The 23,222-nt window shown below is 41.5% G+C and overlaps 2 protein-coding genes across 2 annotated transcripts; one reads left to right on the forward strand and one right to left on the reverse strand.

Annotated features, from left to right (window-relative positions):
- Positions 1-1,597: 1,597 nt before the first annotated feature.
- lft1 (lefty1) lies at positions 1,598-3,328 on the forward strand (the record flags this gene model as incomplete). Its single annotated transcript, XM_080745039.1, has 4 exons — positions 1,598-1,865; positions 2,101-2,353; positions 2,612-2,854; positions 2,995-3,328. 4 exons carry the CDS (start codon positions 1,598-1,600, stop codon positions 3,326-3,328), a joined length of 1,098 nt encoding a protein of 365 aa, XP_080601165.1.
- Positions 3,329-9,367: 6,039 nt separating this feature from the next.
- hnrnpub (heterogeneous nuclear ribonucleoprotein Ub) lies at positions 9,368-22,156 on the reverse strand. Its single transcript, XM_080744011.1, has 14 exons — positions 21,492-22,156; positions 19,986-20,100; positions 18,008-18,087; positions 17,284-17,423; positions 16,620-16,719; positions 15,717-15,829; positions 14,935-15,198; positions 14,691-14,810; positions 13,957-14,085; positions 13,356-13,524; positions 12,707-12,991; positions 11,881-12,185; positions 11,384-11,548; positions 9,368-11,036 (listed from the first exon to the last, which is right to left on the reverse strand). The coding sequence occupies exons 1-14, from the start codon at positions 22,015-22,017 to the stop codon at positions 10,986-10,988; spliced, it is 2,562 nt and encodes an 853-aa protein (XP_080600137.1). The 5' UTR covers positions 22,018-22,156; the 3' UTR covers positions 9,368-10,985.
- Between the last annotated feature and the right edge of the window lie 1,066 nt (positions 22,157-23,222).

Genomic DNA, 23,222 nt, shown 5'->3' on the forward strand with positions numbered 1-23,222 from the left:
GGCAGTCATCTGTCATTTGCTCTTCCTGTGTTCCCCTTCAGTCTGTCTGACATCTCAGAGCAAACACAACCCAATACACAACCACAGGACAGGGCCTTCTGGGCAGCCAGGGAGAGCAAACCTCTTCTAATGTTTGTGTGACAAAAAAGGCAAGGCAAATCCTCGCAATGGAATCAGATAATCACCAACCCGTGAAGAGCCTTCCCCAATCCACATCCACGCCACCCCCCCTGAGTCCCCCCAGCCTGTGGATTAACTGTCTGTTTGGCTAATAATTCTAATCTGCTGCATGGAGAGGTCCAAGAATGAGTGATGGGGTTGGAATAAACATCTAATCCCCTACTTCTCCACCCACTGCATGCCTCCCCCTCCACCCCTACACACTTGTTCCATGACAGGCTGTGATCGATGGACAAAGTAGTGTTCATACCACTCTATGGCCTTCCTAAACTCAGACCACCGTAGCCTGGCTATATGGCTTCCTGGCCTGCCAGACAGGTCGTGCATGTGACCGAAATCAGACAGCCCTGGTCAGACGATGTCCAGTGGAATGTACATCAGAGTGTGGGGTGTGTGTAGACATGGGTGCTACTGAGGAGAGGGCACTATACGTTCACAGGGTCAAGAGATGTCTGTCTGTCTGTCTGTCTGTCTGGGATGCATGTGCAGAAGTGGAGTATACAAAATGAACTGGGAAAATGTGTGTGCAGGTCATGTGGAGAATAATAATAATCTTTATTGTCCCCGAGGGGAAATGTCTTCACAAGTCTGTTCAACACAAAAAACACAAAATCATATAACACAAAACATCAAGACAGATCATCAGAAATGATAGCAAGTGTACAAATGAAACCACATGTTCCATTAAGTGTCCATTTGGTTACATGATGTGGGTCAATTTGATTTGTACAATCTCACATAAATTAACACTGAGGAATTTAGTGAATAAAAAAAGTGTAATTTAATTGGATTTTAGTTAATTCAACACTTTTTGCTGCACTGTTCAACTAAATAAAATAAAAATATTTACTCAATGAAGAGTATGGCTACTAAAAAATGAAATCTGGTTCATTGAAAATCTAGCAGTCTGCAAAAAACAGAAAAAACAAACAGCAAGTTAGACATTTCATATATATATTCAGTAGCCTACTTACTGATTTTAACAAACAATATCTTCCAATAAAGAGACTAAGCTAAATACATATAACATTTAGACAATAACTATCTGGAATAACAACTATAGAATCTTCATAATTTTATTGTAATAGCATATGCTGGCACATGCTTTTCCTTTTTAACTGTCTAAAATTACACCAACATAAAAGAGATGACATCCTTCAAATGAGACTCGTTGCTTGTTTGAAGTATGGCCATTAGATATCCTGTTTAGGACGGGGATGATGTATTGTCGCACCTTTGTTCTGATAACGGTCCCCTCCCCCTCGACAAAGTGCAAATGACTGGGGGTGCCACACGTATATAAGGGCCACTGGAGTGTCATTGGGACACTGTCTCTCTCTCCGAGCAACAGACAACAGCATCAGTGCTACCAGCCTCTTCATACGACTGGACCCAGTGACTTTATTTGATATTAACGATGGATTCTCTCCGCAACATCTGCGTTCTGTGCGTCACTTTAATAACCCTCGCCAAGGCTTTTACGCACCAGGATATGCAGGACGCACTTCTTCAGAAGCTGGGCTTGGACGAAGTTCCAAGGATTCACAAAAGGGATTTGGAAAACCTGGTTATTCCTGCGCATATTCGAAACAAGTACTCGTCTATGCTGAAGCTTCACCACAGCAGAAAGCGCAGAGCCCTCCCCAGTCTGGCGGGCATTCTGAGAGGCATCCCCGGCACTGCAGGTAATGATCTTTACCAATATTTGAAAAAATGTGGTCACATTTAAATAATATTTAACGCAGATAACTGCACCAGCACTTATTATTCCAAAGTATTCTCATGCGTAATGGTGACATGGCGTGCGCCATGGCGCCAAATATTATATAATGTATTTCCTTTAAATTGAGAGTGTATTTGTACTTTAACGTTAACTAACGTTTTGTGTTATCAATTTGTGTAATTTGTGTGTTTTTTTAGATATCTCCGGGGAGTATGTCTATTCTGACACGACGCGGCAACGCGTGGTGTTCGACATGGAGATGAGGATCCCAGACAACAGCGAGGTGACCATGGCAGAAATGAAACTGTACAAGAAGGCTCCTCACCACCACAAGCAGCGATCCACGCTGGACAGGAAAAGCCACAGGCCCATCAACAACGCCAGGGTCAGCATCTACTGGGTGGAAGTGTTCCCCAACGGCTCCAACAGAACTTCTCTGGTTGACTCTCGGTAAGAAACGATTTTAACAACTATTATGTATTCGTGTTGGATATACAATATGAATATATACTGTTAAGTGATTTTATTGTACAAATGGAACCACATTCGGATCCATTTGTGGCTATAGTCTACTCTCGATTATGTTACTAGCCTACTCAAGTGATTTCCCATGTTTGGCTGAATGGATTTTCATGACGTGCTGTCAAAACCGCTCGTTGTTAATTAGCGCTAACCCATTCACCCCTCCCCTCTCTGTTCGCATTATAGGTTGATCCCCATTCACGAGACGGGCTGGATGAGCTTTGATGTGACGCAGGCCGTGAACTATTGGTCCAAGACGCAGCAGAAGACACCTATGCACTTGGAGGTGTGGATCGAGGGCGAGAGACCTGGCAGCTACGCGGCAGAGATGGCCAAGAGTGTCCGCTTTACCACCCAGGACCAGACATCAGACAACACCTTGGGAAAACCCGAACTCATCCTCTACACACTCAACCTCGAAGAATATGGGTAAGGACGAAAAGCTTTGATGATATACAGGAGATTGTATCAGTGTGCCAATTATCCCATATCCCCTTTCCCCACCTACAATTTGCATTAATTATGTGACAGTGTGCTAACAGTTCTCCCTTTCCTCTCCATTCCCTCAGATCTCGTGGTGACTGTGTGGCCAATCAAAACAAGGATGCCTGCTGCCGCGAGGAGTACTTCGTCAATTTCCGTGCGCTCACCTGGACGCAGTACTGGATCATCGAGCCCGCAGGGTACCAGGCCTTCAGGTGCCAGGGAGGCTGCAAGCAGCCCAGGCGAAACTACGGCGGCTACGGGGAGAGGAGATGCACCGTCGCCGAAAGCGCCCCGCTGCCGATCATGTACTTGGTCAAGAAGGGCGACTACACCGAGATCGAAGTGGCAGAGTTCCCCAATATGATTGTTGAGAAATGCGCGTGTACCATGGACAATGCCTCTATATTCGGGAATTAATTTAGGCCTAAGCGTGGCCTATGTTCTTGTAACACAACACGTCTAGTACTTAAACAAATAGGCATTCCCGGACATGTATATACAAAAATGACATTTCATCTCATGTCCCCTTAAGAAACAAGCACTTTATATATTTTGTAAATAATGGATTTTTGATAACTGTTTTGCATTTGTATGAGTTGTATTGAGTCCCCATCAATTATTCAAATACTGTCTGATTTGATCTCAGATGTGTTGTATTTTGAAGCTGTACATAATATAGATGAGTGACATATTTTAATAAATGATTTGCTTCATAAGAACCTTTAACTTGCAATGTTTCTTTTTTGGTTACTTCCCCAAGTCATTCATGTCATGTCACCTATCAATCTATTTCTCTTAGCTGGCTGTCTTTATCAGATCACTTAGGATAAAGTGATGTCAGTTCATTTGTAATAACTTTGTATCAAACAAAACTAGCAAGAAATAATTTATTATATCACAATGTCATTACACACATAGAAAATAACTCAAAATGTTGATGTGTGGTACAAAACTTGATTCAGGACCTATAGGCTATATTCTGAAAAACATAAAATAGAAGTGCATCAGTTGGCTCATATTATAGAACTCCATACACCGAAAAGTTTATCAACATCAATACTCTGCCTTAAAAGCACCCATTTTCAACATTATCTTCAATTGGGATCTTAATGATCTTAAGATGACACACTTTATGTCTTACTCTGTCTCATTGATGCACAACAGACAGTTCAGACAAGCTTTCTCCTCCTGTAAAGTTAGCACGCTGAAATGGAAGCCATTGTTCTGGCACTAATATTAAAAAAAAGTTATATCACTCATGGGCAGGTTTCTGAACTGTCCACAGCCCTCTTCTGAGACACACAGCGAGTAGACATGGTACCATGTCCATGAGCATTAGGGAGGACCAATTGTGAATATATAGTATTTCACCTTTTGAAATGGTTTCAACCAGCTTTACAGCTAGTGTTTTTCCCAATCCTCATGATACAAAAGTCTGAGTCTTTCGTGAGGAATGGTGCGGGCACCCCATTTGAAAACATATGGTGCCAGGGACCCCATAACAGAAGATCTTAGTTGATAGGTTAAATTAAGCACAGAAGTCTACAACTGTGTATCTGTACTGCAGGTGGGGAGAGTTAAAACATTTCAAAAATAGCAGATCTACAGAAACATATTTTGAAAATAGTGTTCACTGTTTTGCTGGGGATTCCCTGAAGACCGCGCTCTTTATTCTTCTTCTTAATCTAATATGTTTTAAATACTTAAAGCTGTTTATATCTCATTAACACAAAATGTCATCACAATCCAAGCATTTGCCTTGATGGGTGCCATATCATGCTTTAGAGAGATGACATGTAAAGTTGCAAGAAAGTTACAGTTTGCATGCCATGACACCACCTGCTACCCCTTTATTTGCAATTTCGTATACATGTTAATTCCATAGGTTAATTCTATACGAAATTGCAATGAGAAGTAAACAATTTGCCTAATGACTTATGACACTTGTTGCATTGAGTGGTCATGCATGGTTAAGACTGTCATACAGGCAGACTTGTAACCAGCTTTGTGTGTGTATTGGTATATTTGTACAGTGGGATAAAGCTACATGGCCACATGCAGAGAAACATTGTGAGAAATGGTCAATCCACATCAGTCGAATAGGTCTTCCTCTGTTTACATCAGGCTTAGGAGATAGACCAGGCCAAACGTTGGTAATCTGGGCCACTATCAAAAGGTCTGTTTGCCGTCATTGCAGGAGGGCTTGTCATTCACTAATGTGCTACAGATGGATGTAAACAGGCTTCCTACAGCTTAATTCAAGCAGTGTCTGGAAGGAAAGTGGATTCCATCCAGAACAGGGGTCTTCAACAGGGGGTCCGGGACCAATATGGGGTCCTCAGAGTTACTAGAGGGGGTCCTCCAAACCTTTTTTTTCTCCTTTTTTTTATCTTAACCACTTGAACCCTAGCGTCCATATTCGGAGAACTTTAGCCAAAAAATAGCAGATCTACAAGCTCACAAGGGCTATAAGAGGCTATACGTTGTGAGCTTGTAGATGGGCTATAAAAGCTATAAAAGGATATAAGAGCTTTGGTGTAGAGGGGGAAAAGAGCAAACAAAGTACAGAGTGAAAGGTCAAGTGTATTACGTTTTGATGGTTCAAGTGGTTAAATATCTGAAAACACAAATTGACATGAATCCATACACGGATGATTATGCTGTCAAAAGATGAAACTATATGGAATCTATGAAAAGGTTGTGGGGTCCCTGCTTGGCTGCTTCATCTCTCTCTCAACTAAGGGGTCCTTGGCCTGAAAACATTGAAGACCCCTGCTCTAGAAATGGCCACACCAGCAGCCACACAAAGTTGGTGGACAAACATGGTGGACACTTGTCTTTTTTGGTTAATTAATTTAGTTTATATTTATTTTAGCACTACATTCTACAAACATATAAGGACAACACACAACCGGTTAAATGACATACTGTTTTTTGCAAGTTTCATGTTAAAGTTACGGACTGGAGTGCACATCCATTAAGTTATGTTTTGTCAAGGTCAAGTTGTTTTATCAGGAGTAATTTAATTTGTATTAAAAGGAAAACATGCTGAGATATATCTAGGGCAATCTCCAAGTATGGCTTTATACAAATACATATGCCAATGCAGCGCTCGTCTTTCTGTCAATGATGACCATCCATATAAAATGCAATGGTGGGTACCAAAAGTATCACCATAGAGTATCACCTGTAAAACAAATTGAGTCCAGAGATTTAAGTGTGGATGCTGCTGTATGCCTGTAGATTATGTCCCCATAATCCAAGACAGACAGAACTACTGCTTCAACAAGTCTCTTCCTACTAATAATTGGAAAGCTGGCTCTGTTTCTATACAAGAAACCAATTTTCTGTCTCAATTTGCCAGCAAGAACCTCTGTCTATATGGTGTTTAAAATGATGTCTCTCATCAATCCAGATTCCAAGGTATTTGTACTCTGTGACTCTTTCAATGTCGGCTCCATTCGTGGACAATATGTGAAGGTCGTTATAAGAGAGATTTCTGTCTCTGGAGAAAATCATGAATTTTGTTTTGCTGATGTTCAGCATCAACTTGAGACCGATTAGGGCTTCTTGCAGGACATTAAAGGAAAGTTGTAAGTTTTCCATTGACCCGTACAGAGCCTGCGGTACAATAAATGACTCTGTGTCATCCGCACAGAGATGACAGCTACAGTTATTTTAAAAAGAGGACATATTATTTATATACGGTAAATACTAAACAGGATTGTTTAGTGGTGATTGGCATCACCAGGAATTCTGGTCCCTCATTGGCTGTTAATGATGACATTGCCAGAAATGCTGGTGTCCCTGATTGGGCTACAGGCTTGAACACACACAGACAACTAAATACATACATACATACCTACGTACGCAGCCGAATGCAGTACTTGCGCGCTCTGCTGGCGCAAGTAATTAAAACATCTGAAATATTTTACTTGTTCTAGAAATATCTTTTACTCAATGGGGCAATTCCTGATGATGACATTTGTCCATGTGTGGTTTATCCCTTTGGTATTTATGGAATGCATGTGCAAAAAAGAAAAAACATTTAAAATATTGCTTTGATGCTCATATTAACCCTAGGAAGTATTAAGTTGTTTTTCTATTTGAGTGAAAGATATTGATTATATATTAACCAATATTGAGTGAAAGATTAGCTATTTCTAGAAAAAAAATATTGAAGGTGTTTTTAATTTTACATTGTAGTTATAGAGGACAATTATAAGGTATTAAGGCATATTTGGCTTATTAGCAATGGAAGTTTATTTAATTTTTGTTGAGTTCATCAGTTCGGATGAGTGCTGGAGTTTAGATGGCTGGCCAAAGAAAGGACAGGCTCCTTCAGATACCCTGTGCATATGGGGAGGGGCAGGGGTTTATTATGAGACTGAATTTATTACAATTGTATGTAATTTCTTTAATACAAGTTGGTGCTGTAGTGGATTTGTAGTCTGTTTAAATGTTGTCTTCCCCTTTGTATGTTCCCCTCATGTCCCATTTTGTTTTAGCTCATAGTGAGGGAAAGTTAGCCGATTGCTACATCTGGGAACTAAATCTAAATCAATAGCTTTCTTCACAAATGTGTTCATAAAGGTGTCTACTATCACCTCTGAACTTTGTCAAACCCAAAGTTGGGGGTATCCCGAGGGCCTGGGATTAAAGGGGGAAAAATAAAAAATGGACAATATGAATGTATGAGGTGTGTAATTAGGGTATTTTTGGGCTGCTGAATCCATTCTAGCCATTAGTTTTCAGTTAAAATGACTCCTTGGCCATAACATAGGCTAACTTTCCCTCACTATCAGGCTTGATGTCAAGTTCAGTTGTTTGTCGTAATTTGTTTGGGCCTAGAATGATTGTCATGTTGTATAGGAAAAATAAAAGACTCAAAGACTTTTTAAAGAATCTACGAGTGTCCTGGTGTCCCTCTTGTTGACCAACTCGGCCCCTGACAGGCATTCAAGCAGTATCATAATGAATGTCAAAAACACCCCTGACAGAAATCATTTACTCTCCCTTTTACTCAAACAGGGAGATTATGTGTAGTCACAGATCTAAGAAATAACAACGCTACCGTTTAGTTTTACTTATTTTAATAAGAGTTGAGACAAAATAAAAAAAGCAAGGTTTTAACACAAATATCAAAACATTGTCAGATAGAAAAGACAAGTCTGAAAAGTTTCAAGAATTTTGGGCAGTTGGTTTTAATAAAACACCTGATATTTGTCCTGCAACATAAATCAATAAAAAATATACTTGCATGAGAGGATATACCACAATCTCTCTACTCTGCAAACCTGTAAAACGGATGTATCCAGTACATTAAAATAGGAGCAGAACCCCACCCCTGAAAATCGTATAATATATCGACAGCTCATTGCGTACCAGTCGTTGGGCAAAACTAACACTTTCATAAACACAACACAGCATTACCTGAAGTCAGTTAATGAACATTCATGCATGGCTGAAATTAGTGGTTAACTATGTACAGTATGTTCAATGAAATGTTAACACAGGCTGGTTAAAGGAAAACTTTAGTTTTTTTTTTTACAACAAGGGTTCATATTTTAGATTGTAATTAAAGAATATAAAAGATGAGTGTTAAAATGATTTCATTTACTTCTTTCTATTGTTTTAGAGATTCTTATTTCAGTGGTTGGGTGCATGCGTACAAGTGGCCAAATGTGTAATTTTACACAGAATAAGCCCATTCCCAAGATACAACGCAACCTTTCATGGTTGGATGTGACTTATGGGGGCTAGAAATGTTACTGTAAATAGCAATAAAGAAACTGCTGGCTTATTGTGTCTAAAAAGACATATTTAGCCACTTGTACGCATGCCCCCATGCGTACGCATGCCCCAGATTTTAGCACGGTAAATGCGATAAAACAATAGAACGAAGCAAATGAAAACATTTTAACACTCAATTTTTCTTTTCTCTAATTACAATCTAAAATATGAACCCTTGTAAAAAAAAACAAAGTTGTCCTTTAAGAAGAAAACAAAAGGACTTATAAAGCACCACTGCTATAATGCCTCACGGTCTCTCATAATTTCTTGTAGGTGACAATCCACCCGTTCTGTTACTGCAATAACCTCAGAGTCTACAAGGGAAATGTCATTAGACAACATTATGTGCTGTTAAACGAGGAGCTGCCATTATTGCAGAGGCCATGGTGTCACCATTACATAATTGGGAGTGCTTCGAAATACATTATCCATTTGTATCATGTTTGAAGATGTGCATCATGCCTTTGTCAGTATGAGGTCTTTGGAGCTGTAGGCAAATGACATTTATTTTTCTTTAGGACTGAATGTCCACACGGTAATTTGCAAGTGTTTCAGATAGGATTTTCTTGTTCATGTGATAAAAAACCAACAAGACTACACTCTGGAAAGGCCAAATATCAGATTTGGGCCGCCAGTCAGGATTAAATTACCTCAGTGGTGATTGTTGAGACGTCACAAAGCCCTTTGGTTTGCAGGTGCCAAATTAGGGTTGCCATGAACTCGTACAGCCACAAAACACTCTTAAACTAATGAGCCAAATGTGTGCTAAACTAGCCCTACAGTATATGAACATTTAAAAAAAAAAAACGTTGTAATAAAACACTCAAAGATCTAAATCAACATAAATGGCATACTACAGTCTTTGACTCGTGTCTTGCATTGCCAGCAAAGTAAATTGCCATAAGTCATTCAAGTAAGAAAGCTTCCACGCCAGAGTCAACAGAAACGCAAACACATTTTATCCACCAAACACCTGACAATCAAGTGCAGTGGACAGTGCCCCAATAGATACATAAATTAAAAGCATAATTTAATCAAAATTAAATAAATGCAGTACTAACATGGCTTTTGTCAAAAAACTTCAAAAGCTTTAAAATACTTTCTCAAAGTGATATGTATTCAAATAGCTTGAAGTACCTGTATTGGTACATCAAAGACTGGACATGTGTAGCTGGTACTTGATTAATGAGGTGCTAAATATAGGTAGAGGGGCTGATGTCCTTATTGTTTGGAGTAGCAAACCAGGCCATAGCCCATCAAAGGTCCTTTACGCACCTTTGAACTGAATCAAAAGTCATAAGCCATTAGATGATGTAAAAAAAAGCCAACAAGTTGTTTATTGTATGTCTATGGAGTTTAGGTTACAGATTTGATGTTTGAACAAAAGACAAAAACCAGTACTTGCTTAAAATTGTTCTGCCTTCTCAATTTAACGGTTTGATGACTACATGTACAATCTAACAATACTTAGCTAACAGCAGTGCTGGTTAAGCAGCCAAAACATCTTGCTTGCAATCATAACCACTTTTAATTAAACCTCTTACAAATTAAACTAAGCAACAAAAGCAAAAATATATTTACAAGGTAATGTAAAAAAAAAGCAATCGATAAAACATACAACCCTGAACACCTCTCCTTACACCTGCCACACTGGAAAAACGTTCAGTTTTCTTGATTTCCAAAACAATTTATAATAAATTTGTTTTAAAAGCATCCCATTTTAAAAGTGGTGGGGACTGTGTAAAATGCAAAAATAAAAATAATAGGGGGGGGGGGGGGGGCTTTTATACAGTTGAACCTAAATTATTTTGTACACACACAATGCAGACTGCATGTATAGCTTCAAAAACAGTCTATCCATCTGATGTGGAATGTTGTTCCAAGTTGCTTTAACTGTTACGTTTTTTTTTTAATCAATTTAACCACATAGGCCCTATTTTATACTTGGTTGTATGATGGAGTGACATGGCGAAAATAGCTGATCAAACTCACAGTGCATTGCGACACATTGCGAGATCGCAGATCAGACCATGATGTTTGTAAGTGTTCAAGAAACAAACAAAAAAAGATGAGGGAAAAATAAAAAAACAAACAAAAAGACGCAGGCTGTGGAGAGGGATGTTCCGTGGCCAGCGATGGGTCTCAGTGCGGGCCACCAGTCCAGTTGGTTACACAGTAAAATCCAGTGTTCATTTAACTCTTGTACAGAAGAAAGTACAATCTGTACACTCGTGAGTTAAATTAATCCTCAGGATTTTACGGTGTACAAATACAAAGTCTCTCAGTAGTATCCTGGCTGGTACTGCTGGCTCCATGGCTTCTGGTTCCAGAACTGCAAGGGGAAACACCAAGGTTTAGAATACAGCTGCAACTCTCGATTATCTTGAGATTATTCTAGCAATAACTCGTTCAATTAATTGAGATGCATGTTTTAAAATACAAAAATGTATGCACATTTTTCAAAAATCAAATTGATTAAACAGTTATTTTACACTTTTGAAAATAGCAAATCTATAAGCGCACAACGCATAGCCAGCGCTAGCTGGTATAATCATGAAAAGCTAAGTTCTGAATAGAATTCCTATTGGTCCATTTATACGCAATATAAAAATGTGTCTTAATCTTAAAGTAATTGCACCAAAGATGAACATGTATAATGTAACAAATGACTGTACTGACCCCTTGCTGCCAGCTCTGGTTGAAGGCTTGAGCCTTGTCCATGCCAAAGTTGCCGTTCCTGTTTCCGTAATTGCCGCCGCTATTCCTGTTGTTGCCGTAGTTGCTGTTCTTGTTGCCGAAGTTTCCGCCGCCGCGGCTACCACCAGCGCCTCCTCTTGGCTGGAACTACAAAAGGCATGGAATAATTTTTAATGATGAATTTCTAGTCAAAGAAACATTTTTTTTTTAATTTCTTGCACACCATGGCATGGCAACTAGTACACAACCCATAGCAACATACGTTATTCAGAAAGCTGAGGCAACAGCCGGACATGTCATCACAAAATTATGTCCGCCTCCATGTAAATGAATTTAGAAAAATGCATTTCTCAGATTAATTTCCCAGATGCGTTTTAAGGTAAAAACCTTTTCCCCTATTATACAGTCAGAACACCTCACAACCAAGTTATGGGTGACTGATCCAAAAGGCAGTGCAAGGAGAAGGTATCCACTCTCACCTGGTTGTAGTTTCCTCTGTTACCACCGCCTCCCCTGTTCATGTTGCCGCCGCCGCCGCCACCCCCTCTGCTCATGTTCCCCCTGTTCATTGGACCACCTCGGTTCATGGCTCCGCCCCTGGCTCCACCCCTTGGGCCACCCATGTTACCCCTCATTGGTCCACCCCTGGGGGATCCTATCAGGCTGGGCATGAGGCTTCCGCCCCGGTTGAAGTTACCACGACTGGGAGGGAAGCCTCCTCGGAAGGCTGGAGGAGGCAGGAAGCCGCGGGGAGGACGGTTGAAGCCTCCACGAGGAACAGGAGCTGTGGACAGCAGCAGACCAGAGGGAACACAGGTTACATTCAATGTCATAGCTGGAATAGAAGGTCAAGAATGCATCACTTACTGCCTACAGTTATCATTTAATCAATTTTGGCCTAGAACTATTGAATGCTTTAACTGTTGAAAAATAGCAGATATACAAGCTCACAGCGCAGCAAACTCACAGCACGGCATCGCTGCGAGCTTGTAGATCTGCCATTTTTGAAATATCTTGGCATGAAACATTTTGAGAACCACTGACAGAAACATGTTTTCAAAAAACCTTAGCATTTAGAAGACATTATACAGAATCGGATCAAAATTAAAATGTTCAAGATTTTTCAAAAATAGCAGATCTGCTATTTTTCTAAAGTTAAAGCATAAAATAATAATATGCAATAATGCATACCCGTCTAAATTGTTAAACATTTGCAAAGATGAAAGCCAAATAACTGTAATATAATAAAATGGCGGTTTAAAAAGGAAATCAATTTGGGATTGAAAAAAAAGAAAAATCTTCTACCTCCTCTGAAGTTGCCTCTGGGAACGAAGCCCCCGCGAAGGCCTCCTCTGGGTCCTGGTCCTCCACCGCGGCTGAACTGGTTCTTGTTGCCACGACCTCCTCCTCCACGCTGGCCACCGCCTCTCTTTGGGGGCATGCCCCCCTGGTTGGGCCTCTTCTCAGCAGGGAGGGCAGACTTGCTCTCCTCCTTGTACGTCTCCAGCAGCTTGGAACCATCCTCCTTGTTCAGTTCCACGTAGGTCACATCGCTGAAGCTGTCTCCCACATCAGGCAGAGAGAAGAAACCTGGAGAGGGAAGGGGGGGGGGGAAAAACTAAATCAGATGCAGAAATATATTCAAACCTTTTCTTCCTTTCCTACGAATTTAGTTCTGTCAATTTCCAAGTCCCATTGTAAGGTAGCCCCTTGACTCTGCTGACCCCTACTGGTTGGTTAGGGAGAGTTCACCTTGAGCGCATGGTTTATCTTTATGTGAACACTTCAAGTCCACTCCTGGAGGATATAATGCATGCAAAGTAACAAGCCATTTCTCCTAGTTTATGTCCTCAATGAATAGGTACCCTGACCAACCTGTAGGAGTCACTAGTGGAGGATTCAAACTCCTATTCTCTGTGGTAGAGGAACAATAAGAAATTAAGGACATTGTTACCTTTCATTTTAAGCAGAGCATGCTCAGGCACCTCTTTGCCATCACTCTCCGCCTTCTTCTGGGCCCTCTGCTTATAGTCTTCATCCGAGGGGCAGATGACCACCGCCTTACGCTGGAAGCCTGCAAACAGACACATCTTCCTTTTCTGGCCTGGAGCTGACAGGTTGGTCTGGGGAATAGAGAAATGACACAATCCATCAAAGCACTGAAAAGGTTGTCGATCTATCCTTTGAGGGAGATACATGTTTGATATGAATATCTTATATGCTGAAGGCAGCAGTGTGTTGCCGAAACGTTGGTTTCCATATACTCTGCGTCCTAAAATAAATATTGGCACTTTTTTGTCTTTTAAAGACTATTATTGTGATATAAATATATTTTCATCCCTCTCAATTCCCATGTCACAATATTGTAAATGATAAGTCACGTCTTTCAATAATTGTCTTGTCTTCCTGCAGAATTATCATAGGGTTGACGTTAAAAAGAATTAACCATGTGAAACCTATATTGCTGCACGGAAGATGGTGCCATTAGATTTGAAAGAAAAATCCCATTTCCCCAAAACGGCTAAATCAGGGCCTTATCCAGAACTGAGACTTACATGATCCAGGATGTAGTTTCTCTTCTTGCGAGCAGCGATCTCGATGAACTTGCCCAGGAAGAGTGGTGCCCGCTGGGAGATGCCAGCTAGCTTTGTAGTGTCCTTTGACCGGCGTTTCAAGCTGTTAATCTGAAGGAAATTAAAATGGTATTAGTTTTTTTCTTCCTTTTTTTTTTTCTTTTTCTGCAACGGAGAGCAAAAAGCTCTGTGAATTACAACGATATGTGGCAAAGACAAATGATACGATGACAACCTCCTGTATTCTAAGAAAATAGTTTTTCCAACAATACATACAGAATATATGACTGATGGTCCTTGTAAAACTGTTATTTTCCGTGACTAAATTATATCCAATTAAAGAGGCTGAAAATCTAGTGAGGAAGAGTAAAATCAAAACATTATACAACATGGTTAGTTTTCTACCATATCCTAGTCAACATCGTAACCAGTGACACATCCAGTGCTACTGGACAGGCCGAATATTTATTTTAGGCCAGACTTTAAACATGGTTTGAGTTCTTATTGTCTCAATGGTCCCTTAAAAGCACTCAGCACCACCCAGCTGAGTTCACACACAACCAGAGAGTCACTGTCTGCAGCTCTTAAACACCAGAATCGCACCACAGCAAGACTGGCCACCAGATTAATAAGCTGCAGGAAAATGGTATTAGTAGCTGAGATTGAGAACGTGCCAATTCCTGCCATAACAGATTTTTTTCTTAAATAAAACATACCATCATTTTCTCCACAATGGTGTCACTGCCCAGGATGTAGTATTTCCCAGGGTTTTCCTGGATGTGATTCTTCACCCACGTGGTCTTCCCGGAGCCTGGCAGGCCCACCATTACAATCATCTACGACAGACAGAATATACAGTACATAGTATTCAGTGTCGGGTTTATATATTTTTTATCCTGAATATAAATGCACAGCTCAATCCTACTACACAACTATTACATCTAGCATCCCTGTGTTTACCTCGCAATCAGCCTTGGTCTCGGGTCCCTTGGGTCCACGGATCCTCTCGTCAACGGGAATCTGCTGCATGAAGGTGTAGCCCTCGGGCTGGGGGAAGTACGGCGTCTCCATCTGGCCAAAGTTGAAGTCCACGGCACAGTTGTGGCAGGTGACGTGGGGGTAGAGGGCCTGGCCAGCCAGGGAGTCCTTGGGGACCTCGAAAGCCACAGTAGGCTCTGCGCCGTTCTTGGAGAAAGACATCACCACGTCGTCGCCCTCAAAGTCCTATAGGATGGCAAGTGAACATGGCAGGTTGGTTTAAGTATTAGTACTTTACAAGCAACATTTCAGCTGATATTTCAGGCTTTTTGGAATGACAGTGTTGACACAAAAACTGCTGTCGGCCACCTAAACCCTTAGCACTACAGTTAAATCAATGACCATAAATGAAGCTAGTTAGCATTTGTCTTTTTAGGTTTCTTTAGAACTTTGATTATATTGTGTTTTCTCTAGATAGATATCCATTTACATTGTTATATTGCTGTTCATGTACTGACCTTTTATCTTGTTTATTATTGTGATGTTGTATCTGCTTATTGTAAGTCGCTTTGGATTAAAAGCGTCTGCTAAATGCCTAAACTGTAAACTGTAAACAATCTAATTAAATTCCCCTTTGAATGTGAGGTTTGAAGCGTCTGGGTACTCGTAAATATTTTTAGGTTAATAGAATTTAAATTTTTATGCATCCACACGTATGACTATTTCATGGCACGTGACCTAATAGAATGAAGGGTGTCTCTTACAATAAGGCAGCAGATGACATCGTTCTCATCGAACGTCTCTCCATAGTCTTCGGTCACACAGTTGGTTGTCTTCTTGGCCTGCCCCAAGTAGCCGTATGAGTGCTCCTCTTCACCTATAGGGGTTAAGCATAAATTACATTTATTATTAAAACAAACCATGTAAATTGTATTTTCAAGTCTGTAATTATATGGATTTGTTTTAAGTTAGACCAGGTGGTGTCTGAACTGTGATAATGATGGGTGAGAAGACGAACAAAACTAACAGTGTACAGTGCATTATTAATTGCAGCCATTTTACTTGCATTGTCGTGTTGTCTACCAACCACCAGGTGGCATTCTAGAGTCATTCAAGTGTTTTCATTCTCAGTCAGCGTTTTACAACCTAGTTTGCTTACTTTACAGCAGGCAGTGCAGCTCAAAGTGCATACAGGACGCCGACAGCTGTGTGTATGTGATGTCTGAACCTTGGTATTCCATCATGGTAAAACTTTTGCTGCCGACTGTGTTTACAAAAGAAGCCATGTGCATATGGAGGAATGGGGCAGTAGACACATTTCGCAGAGCAACTACTGTTGCTATCCAAGTGCATTGCCAATGCAGAAATGGCAAGACTGTCCATTTCAGTTTTGAGACTTAAAAAAACATCGCTTTCTGAAAGCTTTTTCAATCACGTTATTGACACACATTAAAAGTATTTGACAAATGACAGTAGAGATCAATTAAATCTTCAAGACACTGTCATGTCACTACAAGGCTAAAAAAAAGTTTCTATAACTGCATGGTACCACGGTTATCAGGAGCAAACCAGTGTTTGCTTACCTTTAAAGAATAGGCACTCAACTATACTGTACATCTATGCTTTAATGGTGAAGCCAACGATAGAGGACATTGACAGTTACTGACCGAGGAGCAGGCTGCCATTGGCCAGGGACCAGCCGACCTGGACATCATGGATCTCCATGTTCTTATGGGAGATGTGCTTTATTGGGATCTTTTCTGTGATCTGTTGACAGATAAACAGGTACCGTCAATTCTGTTGGATCATCAAGGTCACTGACAGCAAGAATCTCATAAACAAGCATGCAACAGTCTCAACTTGACAAGCCTTTGTCATTGTGTCATGGTTTTAAATAAGGGATATGAAAAAAGTAAACGTTAATTGTAAATTAATTAGATTCACGCATCAGCAATAATGGAATGTCACGGTGGAGAAAGGCGATTTATCCATCCTTTATGCAAACCATATTTTTCCGGAACAATTATGATTTCAAGAAAGACATTCTCAGTGTACGAACTGCATTATACAGGCTGTATTATACAGAGCTTTTTTTCCTCAGCTAGACATTTGATGTGTAAGTGGTTAAATGCAATTGAAGACAACTTTACTTTTGGACAAGATTTGTTTAGTTACCATGTTCCAGTATGGACAACTCTGCAGTTAACTCCATGCTGGCATACAAACAATAAATGAAACGCACCAATGTCATAGCTTCAGCTGTGTTTAACCATTGCGTGTTAAAAGTCTGGTGTGAGAAATGCCCACTGCATATGAATAGTGAGGCTGTACCTTCATCTCGAAGCAGACCTTTCCCTGGGTCACCCCATACGTGGCCTTGCCTCCAGACCAGAGGTAGGCGAAGCTCTCCATGGTAAGGGACGAGGCGCTGTAGCGGTCTCGTGACACCTTGAAGTGCAGGTCGCAGTTGTCTAGTGCACACACGCATATACACACAAGTTACACAAGCATTCCACTTGCATCGTTTAGAGTGTGAGAAGAAATACAAAGTGACTAAACCATTAAGCTGAGATGTGCCCTTGTATTTACGAGCAATCATATCTGCTCTTTGCCAGCATCTAAAAAAAATTGTTGCAACTGTACTTAATAATGATATAGTATATTAATATAGTATTATGCTGTAAGAGCCACTTGCAAATCAGCCGATGATGCTTCTAGGACAATCCAACGCATACAGCGAATAAATGTCTGAAGCAAACAAATGCAATATCAGATACATATAAAAGACAAATATTAGACATGGTTTCAACAAGAATTAATAAAGGCTTCATGAAGTATAAGCTGTGTCTGTGTTTGACTCAATCATTGCCCATGCCATCAATTAAATAACATACACTTAACAGACTTCAAAGACGTTTGAATTCAAATGAGCCCTAGAGTCTAAATAGTGTCTGGATAATGTCATGGTGTTTTAAAACGTTTACCTTAATTAAATAAAGTGTCAGTATTAAAATTATAAATATTTTAATTCGTTAATTATATTCAAAGGACTCACAGGTATCCAGGACGACTTTTGTGTCATCAAACTCCTCATCCTCTTCCTCAAGTGGTGGCACAGGGGACTTGAAGGATGCCCTGAAAACAAGAGATCATCATAACCAGTCAAGACAATTTAGAGGTCAGAGGGTTAAGGCACTAGCATGGAGCCTGTGTAGATGACTTGGGTACCACCTGCGGAAAACCATGAGGGGAGAGACAGAAAGAAAAGGTAGGGGGATTGGGAAATAGTGTAGAATACTGAAAAAAAGTAAAACCCCACAGGCATGAGCCTCCAAGTATTGGCAGACAGCACTTACCTTGCATTATCCAGCGAAATCTAAAACTCAAAGAGACACAGAAAATACCTACATCACCCCACAGGGTAGGAGGCTACAAGTTGGTGACAGATATAATGTTTCTGATCAGGGTTATTGGTTTGAGACTCCTACTGAGTCAGTTGGTCATATGTAGTAGAGTGATTTCGATATTTGTATCAGTCTTCGTGTGTGGAAACTACAGAAGCACCACAAGCATTAAAGGGATGCAACTGGCCATGAAATTAAGTGGTTCATCATAGGCAATAGGAATAAACCATTTTGAGCTCAAATCGAATGCTGCAGCCACTTACCAACTCTGCAGTGGTCAGGTATCTGATGACAAAGAGATCATTTACTTACTATGGTGAAAACCATGTGAAGAAATTAATGTAATCTGGTAGTCTGTGATAGACTAAGGAGGACGTAAGAATAATTTTCCATCATGTTTTGCAGACTAAACCCGTCTCAGTGTGTTTGGTCATGTGACCTCAGACAGCCCTGAGCAGTATACAACTGGCTGCTGTGGGAGATTTATGACAACTTGGGGGAGGGGCCATGGTCATATTGAGAAGGAGCATATGGCCGATGCAGACAAGCCAGCCAGGCCCCACTGAAAAAGTTTGAGGCCTGGGACTACACAGATTTGCTAAATGCAGGAATGTCGTGACAGATAAAAATGGGTGGAAGAATCTATGGTGGAAAGGAGGAAATAAAAAATGTCTAAATGCTAACAGGAATAATGTTGGGGGGCAAGTAAAACTTGTCAGAATCATACTAAGTTACTGCAGTGACCCAAAAAAAACCCCTCTGGAGTTGTAGATTGAGTCTTCTTCCTACGGATCCTTCCCCGCACTGAGTCAAAGAGCAAACAAAACAAAACATTGACCAACTAACTATACACTCTCACACGCGTAATCACAAACATGCATGTCACCTGTGCAGAGAAAGGAACCTATAACACACGCATTCACACGTTTACATACATTTAAAAAATGCGGACACATCATGATACATGAGACAGAAACATGGTTGACACATCATACAACCAGTACAAAATAAAAATAAAAAAAATAACTAACTACAGTGCGAGGTCAAACGATGCACGGTCGACAGCGAGATCTTCCTGGGTCGTTCCAGAACACGTTGGGGATATTTTTGCTAGATACTTGTGTGCTACTCTGCTGCTGCAGTGGATCTTTCCTCCCCACCCCCTCCTCTGTACTTCCCCCTCCCTCCCTCCAAAGTTCACATCTGCTACTTTCATTCTGGGCTCACTTGTGAGCAGCCTTGGTTCACCTGGAGCATACAATGGGCTTTCCAAAACAATAGGTGGTGGCATGAGGAACAGATGTAAGAAGAATGTGCTTAAATTCAATAGGCTTCTTTTACAGAATGCAGTCCGTTACAGACACAGAGTGAGTGGGCACTGCAAAGAGGTAAAAAATGGTAAGGCTCTTTAAAGAAGTTAGGGATGACCCTCAGAAACAAGTGTGGAAATAAGGTCATTAATAAAACAAAAAAAATGTATGGTTATTTTTTTGAAAATGAGGGTTTCTTTGTTTTTTTTTTAACTAGTTAAGTTGCATTGGCACTTAAAGCCAATACAGTTGCCAACAAAGCTATGATGACGCTTCAGGGATACTGAAGGCCATTTTTCTTGCTCTGTCCCATCCTTACCAGCTGTATTTGTTCTCCTCAATAAATTCAAAGTAGCCCCTTCCATGTTCTTCCCGGCGCCTCTTAACACCCTTCTTATTCTTCTGCTCAGCATTCGTGTCTTTGTCCGCATCCCCTTTGGAAATAAAACAAAGATATATATTGAGGTGCTCCTTTTTTGGAGAGAGAGAAAGAGAGGTCGGACTGGCAGTGGAGAGTCTGTCGCCACAAAGCCCGTTCCATTAGTTACAATACGTCGACCATTAGTATTACTGTTTTTTTTTAATATATCACTTATAAGAGGCAACACCTCATAGTTACAATGGATAATGAGACATTCAAAGTCCTTGATAACAATTTTTAATGACCAGGGTAGCAGTTACAATGTAAGCTGGTCCAGCTGAACAATAATGACAGTGTTTACTGGGATGGGGAAACAATCACTGCAAAAGTAACGACAGGGGACAACAGCCCTGAAATAAACTAGGGTGTTAAATTAGAGAACTTTAACATGAGACTTGGGATGTGGGTCGTTCTCTATGGGGAATAAAGCCATCTTGTTGTTTGGACAAATGTATCATGCAAGGAAGATGGAAACTCTGACCTACTTTGACCCCTTCCCCCCCACCAACCAACCCCAGCTTGACTGTGACCGACATTTGCTAACGACTTGTACCTACCGGCATGTTACTATGTTTTCCCCATAATCCTTATTATTCTCCCTTTACTATGGTAAAACAAACTGAACTATGACTAGTACAGACAGACCAGGAACTAACTACCAGACAAGCATCAGCAGATCCTTAGCTTCGCCTCAACATCTTCAATCTGGGTGAAGTGGAGGTTAGCTGGCTAGCTAAGCTAAGCTAGGTTAGCTAGCCGGCTAGCCGACTCTGGCACCACAGAACACAAAGGAAAGGTAGCTTGCCAGCTAAAACCAAGCCCATTTGGCATTAGCTAGCGAGCCTACAAGCTAACAACAACCGAAACTGAAAATAAAGCGAGCTATGCTCAATCTCGTTACCTGAATGCCAAATATTAGTCAATTTATCTATAGATATAGCGATTGGGGCAAACGAACCATCAATACTATTCTAGTTTCTTGGCTACATATATGAGTGGGCCTATAATCAATTCATCCGCACGAGTGATTCTCTCGCTCAATCAAAAAATACATTTGTATTTTTCTCATCTTTTTTGTAATAAATAAATATATTTTTAAAATATTTTTCGAGGCACACAGTCATGCGGATGATGATATGTTGCACTTAGAGGCCTAATGGGAAACAGTGAAATCTAGGGAGGTCACACTAGCTAGCTAGCTGGCTCAAACATGGACGCGGCTCCATTGTAAAGAAATGATCTCCCATCATTTCCCCACCCGGCGGCCTGGCCTCCCCCACCTCCACCTCCTCCTTCTAGCAGCGGCCGACAAAACACACCCGAAACCCGGGAGGGGACACCATCATCATCCAAGCAGAAAAAGAAGCACAACCGCAGCCAGCCAGCCAGCCTTGTGGGACTCACCCTCCTCTCCAGCGGCCTCACCGTCTCCGTCCTCCTTCTCCATGTCGTCCTCGTCCTCCTTCAGGATGGGATCCATCTCCTCCTCCTCGTCGTCGTCCTCTCCCTCGCCCATCTCGGCGTCCTGCTGCACCGCCGCAGGAGCAGCAGCAGCACCGCCGCTCCCTCCTGCCCCGTTCTCCCCTTCTTCCTCCACCAGCTCAGACTCCCCGTCCTCCTCATCCTCCTCGGCGGCCTCCATGCTCTCTTCGACCGGGCCCTCGTCGTCGTCTTCTTCGGCCACCTCCTCGTCCTCTTCTTCATCTTCCTCCTCCGCCATCATGCCCTCGGCGTCGGCGGCGTCCTCGTCGTCGCCCAGCAGCCCCGCGGCCTGGTCCACAGGAGAGTCCCCGGCCAGGGCCTCCTGGTCCAGCGCGGCCTGCAGGCGGTCCATGAGCTCGGCCTTCAGACCCTGTGCGGACAGCGAGCGCTTCTTCAGCTCGTCCTTTAGCTCGTTCACTTTCAGCTTCTTCACGTTGATGGAACTCATGGTTGTTGTCGAATGAATTTGTTCTTGTTGTTGCACGCAGTGAGAATATATATGTATAGTAATAAAAAAAAATAATAAAGAACGAGTCACAAATAAGACGATAAATAAATAAAGACGGCGGCTTGTGGTGGTGTGTGTGACTGAGCGGATGTAATTCAAACTGCGCCAAATCGCACCGACGCCGCTGAGCCCTTTTCAAGCGGCGGAAGGAGAGCGAGCCGCGTGTGGGGGAGGTGCTTACCGTAATGATGCGGAGCGTAGCGCAGGGAGTTTTTGGAATGCCTGGCGCCCTTCAATATCTGATTACCGCTTTAATACTGGTCAACAATTTATTGTCAGGTGAGGTGTCCAAATTAGGGACGCCACTCACGCCAGAGTTAATGTGTTCATAAGCTTTTATTTATTCATTATTCACAAACAGATGTTTTAAATCATTCTTTATATACCCCCCCCCCCCCCCACACACACACACACACACACACACACACACACACACACGCACACACACACACACACACACACACACACACACACACACACACACACACACACACACACACACAGGCCCATGAAGCCTAGATGCCCAGCAGCCCAGGGGTCATCAACATGTCCCAAATGTGTCTATGGCAAAGAGTTGGCCTTGTCTGTGGCAAATTTAATATTTTCTGTTTTACACACCATTATAATGTTCTTATTTTGATCACAATACCCAATTAAGGAATGTCAAGTCTCCAGGTTTTCTTCAGAATATGTATGACACTGATTACTAGTAAGACGCCTCAGGGTGACATGCTTGGCAGCTAGGGTGAGGTTGCGCCAATTCTTGCCAGTGATGTATATCGGACCAGATACACATGGAGATCCCTGTCTGAACAAGCCACACAGATATGGGTTGTCTTCCTCCATATATCAGTTAACACTGATGACGGCCTAGCCGAAACGCGTCTGTCTGTATGTTTGTTTGTTTGCCTGCTGCTGCTGCTGCTGCTGCTAACTGCATTAAAAAAGACTCTTAAAGCTGACATTGTGAGTGCAGAATGCAGATTATAACTTTTCACTTGATTATACTTTGAATCTGCACCCGGAACCCCCTCAGACCGCTTACTATAATCGAGTTGAGCTGACCTGTCCCTGCATGGAGAAACTTCCTCCATATATATCATATGGGCATTCCCATATGATATATATGGAGGAAGTTAGACATG

Source organism: Nannobrachium achirus (genome assembly GCF_963921795.1).
Source record: "Nannobrachium achirus genome assembly, chromosome: 16".
NCBI classification, from domain to species: Eukaryota; Metazoa; Chordata; class Actinopteri; order Myctophiformes; family Myctophidae; genus Nannobrachium; species Nannobrachium achirus.